Source organism: Lacerta agilis, chromosome 3 (assembly GCF_009819535.1).
Source record: "Lacerta agilis isolate rLacAgi1 chromosome 3, rLacAgi1.pri, whole genome shotgun sequence".
Lineage (NCBI taxonomy): Eukaryota > Metazoa > Chordata > Lepidosauria > Squamata > Lacertidae > Lacerta > Lacerta agilis.
In genome coordinates this window covers 103630365-103639488 of record NC_046314.1, presented here as the reverse complement: position 1 = coordinate 103639488, position 9124 = coordinate 103630365, and the positions used below count along the sequence as shown (strand labels likewise).

The following is a 9124-nucleotide window of genomic DNA, read 5'->3' as shown; positions in this document are numbered from 1 at the left end:
TGTGCAAATGAATTTTGGATATTTGAAAATTATTTTTACTGTCAATTAAAATAAATATGCAAGTGAACACCTGTACTGTTCCAATTCATGTCGGTGAATAATGAGTTACACAGCATGTTATACTGCCATTTTCGATTATCTTCTATCTGGTGGAAGCACTGGGAGAAGAGATGGTGAGGGACCTCTCTGTTGGTTCAACAGGGACCATCTTACCACCTTCTCAGAACACTCATGCAATGATCCTGGAACCTGGGTTTACTTATTTTTTCCCTTACTGCTCTTCCCCTACCCCTTTGTATTGTGTCTGTTGAATTGTACACCTTTATTTTCAAGTGTGAACCACCTTGAGTACATTGACAATAAGGTATCTTGCCTTTCCACAAGGGAGCGTTTGTGCAGTTATCCCAAGTACAGGCCTATGACATAGGCAAAGCTGAGAGAGAATAAGGAGAGACTTGTCCAAGACTAACACTTAGTAATCTGCCCTCCACTGGCTCTTGGGTTTGACTTCCACAGAACAGAACTTACAATTCATGGGCTGTGTCCACACCATACATTTAAAGTATGTAACTTCTCCCAAAGAATCCTGTCAACCATGATTTGCTGTGGGTGCTGGGAATTGTAGCCCTGTGAATGATAAACTACAATTCTTGGGGGGAACCATGCACTTTAAGTGCATGGTGTATATGCAGCCAGTCTGCATGCATGCATAATATGCAAATACGGTACAGCTTTGTGTTTGTACCAAATATCAGTATATGCTATAGGTAAAAGCATTCCAGTAATTGACCAACCAATCAGGGATTGTGCTGTTTCAACGCCTGATACACACATGCTGAGGAATGAGCTTGCACTGTAAATAACTCTTCAAATAGAACACTAGGCAACCAGGAAGATTCTGCCCCACGTCTTTTTGGCTGTTGTGGTTTTATTTGCAGAACAGATTTTATTCGAAAATTGTCATCTCTCACCTGCAAGCTGAAATAGGGCAGTTCTATTGCCATGCTCTACTTCCGAGGTAGAAGAAGCCTTGGCTTCTGCAGAACTCTTCCTCGGTCAAAAGAGGCAGAACCCACAGTCAAAGATCCCTTTCTGGAAGCTCTAGCGCCAGTCACAAATCAAGCACACTTGAGCATTTTTCTCCACATCAGCAAGTTCTCGAACCACTGAAGAAGCATGCAGCCATGCAACTGCCAGTCCTAGCTAAACTTAAACTGGTAAATAATTCCCACAGAGTCCACTAGGACTCATTTCAAGTAAACATGGTTAGGATTAGCTTGCAAAGTGAACAGACAGAAACCAGTCATAAAGCTGCCTGGATATAGTTTTTAAGAACCTTAAGAGTACAAGGGAAGTTCCCCAGGGCAATAAATGTTCTGCTTATTATTTAAAAAGGGAAAATGGGACAACCCAATCGGCATAGGATGACTGGAAGAAAGGACAAGGGTTAAGCTAAATCAAATAGCCGAGAATGAGCGAAGATAGGGATTGCCTTGAAAAGTAGGTTATTGGACTGATTACAGAAGGTGCCTTCAATGTGTTTTGGGTCAATATTTTCAAATAGCTATTACCTTGAGGCTGAAGGTTCTAAGCAAGGTGGTGAAGTCAAATTAATGCCTTCATTAAGAGTTACAATGTTAGTGTCAATAGCAAACGTTTGTTTGTTTGTGTAGTACCATCATTGTGCATAGTGCTTCATAGTACAACAGGGCAGATCCTGGTCCTAGAGGACTTCTAGTCCAGTGTTTTTCAACCTTTTTTGGGCAAAGGCACACTTGTTTCATGAAAAAAATCACGAGGCACACCACCATTAGAAAATGTTAAAAAAATTAACTCTGTGCCTATATTGACTATATATAAAGTAATTTTTCAATTTTTCCCACGGCACACCAGGCAACATCTCGCGGCACACTAGTGTGCTGCGGAACAGTGGTTGAAAAACACTGTTCTAGTCTATAGTTGAGCACAGGAAGACAGCAGAGGAAAGGGAGCTAAATTAACACCAACAGGTATACCTGGGATTTGCACTTCTTTTGCTCCCTGCACCTGTAAGAAAAGTGGAGATTGCTTGCTAAATGCTTTTGGAAGAAATTTCTGGTGGCTCAGCTGTTAAAAACAAGCTGTCCCACCGCATAAAACATAGGAAAGGAAATAGAACCCAAGGTTAAGGGGGCTATTCAGTTACTTCTGTTTCTATTTTGATTACGCATTCTGTGTTCTATCGTGATTTTATCCTGTGAACCACCCTGAGACCACCAGGTGTAGGGCGGTATATAAATTTGATAACTAATAAAATAATCATAATAGCTGGTTTATTCCTGTTTATTTCCATTTGCAAAACAATCCCCTCACCGCAATTGTTCCACTGTCCCATGTAAGTAGAAGCATAGAATTGTAGAGCTGGAAGGTACCCCAAGGATCATCTAGTCCAACCCCCTGCAGTGCAGGGATCACAGCTAAATAATCCCTGACAGATGGCCATCCAACTTCTGTTTAGAGACCTCCAAGGAAGGAAAAGCCACCACCTTCCGAGGGAATCTTTCACTGTCAAATGGCTCTTGCCACCAGAAAGTCTTCCCTAATGTTTGGTTCGAATCTCCTTCATTTGAATCCATGGGTTTGGGTCCTACCCTCTGGAGCGGCAGAAAACAATATTGCTCAGTCTTCCATGTGGCAGCCCTTGATGTACTTGAAGATGGCTCTCAGTTGAGTTTCATGTGCATTCGATGCAATACATTCTCCCCCCTGCAAATGCCACTTTAGAATGCTGCCTCACTGGCTGCTTTTTGTGTACTTGTCAAAGTGGGTTCTGGTCTGTGAAGGTTTATGCTACAATAAACCAATTAGACCAGCCTTTGCCAACCTGGTGCCCTCCAGATGTTTTGGCCTTTAACTCCCATCAGCCCCGGTCAAAACGACACAGCACAGGGCGCCTGGTTGGATTAAGACTTGAAGGTGCCACAGAACTCTTGGGGTTTTTTCTGCCTATCCATATGGTTGTTAAAAGGGCCGTGCCAAGTCAGATCAATCATAGCTTACCTCTCCACACACACTTTTCAGACAATGGCCAAGTCAGTCACAGAAGCTACAAGAGACAGAGTGGTGGAATTTTCCATTCTCTGCCATCAACTCCCAGCTTCTGGCCATCTCAAAGGTACAGGGATTGTTTGTGTCTTACATATGTCTTTTTCCATTAATGAAAATGGTTGGGATGGCACTTTGCCACTTGGCACATTCAAGGCCCTTGGGCAATGATCCAGAGGCTTAGCGCCATGAGTCTCACTGTCTGCTATGAGATGGCTTGCATTTAGGCTTTGTCTCCTTGCTTTTGATAATTGGCGGGAATGGGGAGACCTTATTGTCTGCATTTCATAAATACCAGTTGCTGGAAACCAGAGGAGGGGTTTTCATCTTTGAACATGGTTGCACTGAGCTATATCTTTGTTTACATTAGAGCATATTACATGCAGCAATTACAAAAATAAAACACTCAGATAAATATTTCTGAATATATTAACACAGTTGTATCAAAGTGTATAGGGACGCAGGTGGCGCTGTGGGTTAAACCACAGAGCCTAGGGCTTGCTGAATCCCCATGACTGGTAAGCTCCCGTTGCTTGATCCCAGCTCCTGCCCACCTAGCAGTTCGAAAGCACGTCAAAGTGCAAGTAGATAAATAGGTACCGCTCTGGCGGGAAGGTAAACAGCGTTTCCGTGCGCTGCTCTGGTTCGCCAGAAGTGGCTTTGTCATGCTGGCCACATGACCTGGAAGCTGTACGCCGGCTCCCTCGACCAGTAACACAAGATGAGCACTGCAACCCCAGAGTCTGACATGACTGGACCTAATGGTCAGGGGTCCCTTTACCTTTACTATTGAAGTGTATATACCAAAATTATCAGTTATTACAGATGTGAAATGATGCAAAGTAACATGGCTTATATTGGGGACCACGAGCAAAAGTCATTTTGTATCAATAGCAATTAGAATTAATAGGAAAGGGAGTGAAAAAAATTGCACTTCGTGCATGCCCGACTGTGCTGCAAACTACGGATACTGTTCTACCGTGTGCCTCACTATTTGTGTAATCAATAAAGTAGACTGCATAAAAATTGCCCTACTTCTTTCGGCGTCTTTTGGGGTCAGTTTTTCCCCAAGAACGCTGTTTGCCAAATTGCATTATACCATTGGTCCATCGTTAATCACTGTAACACCATGTCCCGGCAATTTCCACCATGTCCCGGCAATAGTGGTTCTTGAAGCGATTAACAGATGAGCTACGAGTTCTTAGACTATCCTCCCGCGTCTCCCGCGCAAAGGAAGCTGGATGCCTCCGTCTTGTTTTTGAAAGCCGCTCAGCCTCCCTGCGCACCGCGCAGGCGCTGCCGCAGCGAGTCCCGGTCACAGTGGGCGGAGGATAGGCGCTTGCTAGCTGCTTCCCTTGCATCCGACCCACTCTGATGCTCTCAGCCAGGGAGCCTCCCCACGCAGCAGCCGCAGCAGGAGGAAAGACGAGGAGGGAGGGAAAAAAGAAGGAAAACACTTCTGCCTCCAGGCCCGCCTTTCCCCAGGAAACTGAAGCCGGCGTTGCGCCATCGGCCAACAACAAGCAAAACTTCCCCAAGCGAGCGACTCTCCCTTTGCAGCAGCGGGCGCCTATACAAGCCAGGATGGCCATTCCCTTGACCGACAGCGAGAAAAGAAAGCAGATCAGCGTGCGGGGCATCGCCGGCCTGGGGGACGTGGCCGAGATCAGGAAGAGCTTCAACCGGCACCTGCATTTCACCCTGGTCAAGGACAGGAACGTGGCCACCCCGAGGGACTACTACTTCGCCTTGGCGCACACGGTCCGCGATCACTTGGTGGGGCGCTGGATCCGGACGCAGCAGTATTACTACGAGAAGGATCCCAAGGTAAGGAGCTGCGGGGTTGCCTCCCCTCCAGCGCCGCCGCAGCTTCCACTGCAGACAGGCATGCATTGGGTTCCTCACCCTCTCCAAAAACCAAGCGCAACCTCTCTTTCGCTTCCACCCGCGTGCTACCGCGCAAATCTTTACCCGTTTCGCGGAGCCGAAGGCAGGCCTTGCCGGCTCTGGAAATGCCCCCCTCTGCTGGCCGACGGTTGCCTGCGCGTGTGTTTTGTGTTTTTGCCCACGCTGCGCTTTCCTTGCAGGGAGATGGTGCGCCAAGAAGCCGCTGGAGCGTGGCGGGGAGAAGGAATCCCATTTCCCATAGGCAGCAAAGCGGGAGTCTAGCAAATAAGTGCAGGGCCCGTCGCAAAGCCCACGTCCGCATTGCAATCAATGGGAAATCTCTCTCTTCGACCACGTGTGTGTGTGTGTGTGTGTTTAGCAGCCGTGGATTTGCAGCAGTGGATCTGCAACCATAGTGATGTCAACTTTAGCCAGTGTGATGGATGTCTCTGAGTTAGCCCTTTAGAAAAGGAGGGGTATATTTCTGGGCAGAAAAACGCACCGAAATTCAGGGCGCAGCGAAAGAAGATGCTGCCTATTCATTAAGGGAGGGGCCCTCCGAGATTCGTTTTGTTTCCTTTTGATTGCTGGCCCCGGAGGCTTCAAAGCTTTTCTTCCTCCTGTTCTTCAATCCCAATATTGAGCAGCATTACATGGGGAGATCCCTTCTGCTGAGTCAGACCTTTGGTCCTCTGGCTCAGTATCTCCTGAGTGGCAGCGGCTTTCCAGGATTCAGCTAGATAGAGGCTTTTCCTGCCCTACATAGAGATGCTGGGGATTGAGCTGTAGGCAAAGGAGATGCTTTGTTGCTTGTGTTACCTAGTCTTTCTCTGATAAAAACAGGAGATTCATATCCCGTTCTGATAAGAGATGATGAGCTTGTTTGGGGGCTGTACTACTTCATAATGTAGACAGATATTATTGAATGCTTTCCCCCCCACCCTGGTGGCAAGGACAACAGCAACACTATGCATGTGCAATTTATACAGGTCTTCTCAGAAGTAAACTCTGCTGAGTGCAATGGGATTTATTTCTAGCTAAGTGTGTATAGGACTAAGCTCCTTGCTGCCGTGCTGTCTTTCTCTGTGGAGGTGGGGACCCTCTTGTTTGGGCAAGTATTGCATTCTGGAGTGGTGCCAACCAGACACAGGTTCACCGTGTCCTTGAGAAATAAGCCTACATGATCAAGAGTTAGGAACACAGGGAGCTGCCTTATATCATGTCAGAACATTGCTCCATCTAGCTCAGTAATATTGTCGACACGGACTGGAATAAACCTCCAGGGTTTCAGCCCTAGCTGGAGATGTCAGCCATTGAACCCGGGGTTCATTGAACCTGCACGTACAGCAGATTGACTGCCTGAGCTGCGGACCCTCCCCAAAACACTATCATTTTCATGGTTAATGCTTAAAACAAAATCGAAAATTCTTTCTAGTAGCACCTTAGAGACCAACTGAGTTTGTTCCTGGTATGAGCTTTCGTGTGCATGCACACTTCTTCAGATACACACTTCTTCAGATGGTTAATGCTTGTTGCATCTATATTCCCTTCCTTTTCCAAGTTTTTCTATGCCCTGGGCAGCAGCCAACAGCAATCAGAAAGCTCTTGGTTTTGTAGGGGATATCACCCAGCTCACAAGAGCTGCTAAACTGCCTCTGTCTGGGCTCACAAGTAATGCTGAACCATAGTTTAGCTATCAAACCATAGCCAATAACTGATACTTAAGGCTCTCGGCTGGGTTTGCACGTCACACTACTATAAGTGGTTGGCATCCATCTGTCTTGGGATATGTCATCCCATGGTTTATTAACTATGATTTATTTAAGCTAAAGCAGAGCCATAGTTACCAGTGTGGGGGGGAGGGTCTAGCCAGGTTTTTTTTTGCCCCAGGTGAAGCCTCCAGAGGGGTGCTATTGAGGCTCCCAGCCTGTGTGTGCCAAACTGGGTCTTTGACCCTGATGAAATAAAGCCTGGTTTCACCCCTGGCTAAAGGCTAAACCACAGTTTAACTAAGGCTTAATTCAACCAGGGATGGGGGAACCTCACACCTTCAGGCTATCCAGCAACTGGTATTCAGGAACATTGCCACCTCTGAGGCAGAACTTAGCGTTTTAAGAACTTGTGTGTTTTTTGCTCTACTGTGCCGACATACGTTTTGTTGTTCCCAGCTTTATGAATATATGCATGTATGTGTTTTTTGAGCTGTGAGTGGTTTCATTCTGCTCATTTTTATAGCTCTTGTTGATTCTTCTCTAAAGGTTTTTTATCTTTTATTGCTAACCACCCAAAGGACTTTGTTTTAACTGGGTGGCATCCAAATGATGTTAAGAAACAAAGAAGGAGTTCCCTCATAGTCCAGCATCTTTGGATCGTTCAAAATCGTCAGTGATCGAGGGAATTCATTTGAAGCTCACAAAAGCTATGCAGGGCAAAGCTGTGGCAGATAGGAAACATCCAAGCAGCTTATAACCAAGGGACCCGTTATTTTGCGTTGGTCTGGAAATCAAAGGCATGCCACTTCTAGCGTGAAACAAAACTTCATTGTCAGCCATAGGTTGAATTGTCCTTTGTGAATTTTGTCACATGTACATTATTCATTTAAAGCAGGGGTCCCCAAACTTACCTGGCCTCGGCCCGGTTCCTCTGGCGCCGATTGCGCAGCAGGGCGGGGGAGCGTGCGCCCATATGTGCGCACTCGCTTTTTCTGGTGCACTTCCGGGTTGGTGTGGCACTAGAAATAGCTTGTGCGTGTGCGCACGGGCCTCCACAGACCTGAAAGTGCGCCAGAAATTACGTTTTGCACATGCGCAAAAGCTATTTCTGTCGCTGTGCCGACCTGGAGATGGGCAGCCGCGCCGCACCGGTAAGAGCGGGCGGCAGGGGTCGTCGGAGTCCGCACAGTTGGCTCACGCAGGCCGCATCCGGCCCGCGGGCCTTAGTTTGGAGATGTCTGATTTAAAGCTCTCTTGTGCCACTTTAACAGTCATGGCTTCCCACAAATAATCCTGGGAACTTATTTGTTAAAAGTGCTGGGAATTGTAGCTCAAGGGAAGATCTCCTACCAACTCTCAGCACCCTTAACCAGTGATTCTTGGGGAGATGCCATGGCTCTTGAAAGAGATAGGAGATGTAGGGATATGCCATTAACTGTATGGATGTGACCAGAATCTCTCTCTTCTCTCCCCCCCCCCCCGAAACGATCTCTGATGAAAATGTCTTCATTGGTCCCGAGCTTACCAGGGCAGCCATTTTGTTTCTTGAGGTGACCCTGAGTTCCAGTGTTCCGAGAGAGAATCATTTTGCTCCTGTCACCCTTTCCACACAGCTAGTTTTTATTGCCCGTTTCTCTGCCTTCTTCAGCTCTGCATTAATGGGAACATAATTCGTTGTTTGACAAGCCGCCACCGCAGTCTTTGGCATCCTTCAGCAACAGGCAATTCCAGAAGGACAGGAATAAAATTAGGTTCCAGTCACAACATCTCTAGCAAAATGAGCCTCGTGCTGATCACCAAATGGCACATATATCCACCCCCAAGTCAAGGTGCATAACACCCAAAGCCAGCCAAAGTTATTTTGGAACCTGAGGCAGAAAATCCCACAAATATATGCCTCTTCTGTCACATGGCAAGAAGCACTTACCTTTCAGGTTTTGAACCAGAGGGCATTAATTCCAGAAGCACTACAAGACCACTTTAAACAGACATGGCTTCCCCACAAATAATCCTGGGAACTGTAGTTTGTGAAGGGTGCCTAGAGTTGCTAGGAGACCCCTGTTCCCCTCACAGAGCTACAATTCTCAGAGTGGTTTCTGGCCAAGGATTTCAGACAAAGGAAGCCATTTTATCTATGGCTTCATCCTCCAAAGATGTCTCTTAAGTGGTTATTAAAATATTGCCAAAAATACCAGGGGGGGGGGAATCCACATTTTGAAAGCAGCACAGAGAGATTAGATAAGATCCTCTTAAACATCAGTACTGTATAAATCCAAAGTAACCAAAGCATGAGGACTGTATTAACTACTGGCAGACCAAAACACAGCAGAGGCAACCTGCCCCACCTCCCAGATTTCCAAGCATTTATTTATAGCTAGCCTCAACACTCTCTGCTGCTATCTCGGTGACTTAAGCTCACTATGTGATCAAGAGCGAGGCCT

At 46.6% G+C, this 9124-nt stretch overlaps 1 protein-coding gene across 1 annotated transcript in view; it reads left to right on the top strand.

The window, feature by feature from the left end:
* Positions 1–4587: 4587 nt before the first annotated feature.
* The window catches only part of PYGB (glycogen phosphorylase B), a 40094-nt gene continuing 35557 nt past the window's right edge, over positions 4588–9124 (top strand). Inside the window, exon 1 of the mRNA XM_033145048.1 lies at positions 4588–4911. Coding sequence (XP_033000939.1) covers positions 4669–4911 — 243 coding nt within the window. The 5' untranslated portion in view covers positions 4588–4668. The remainder of the gene's footprint in view (positions 4912–9124) is intronic.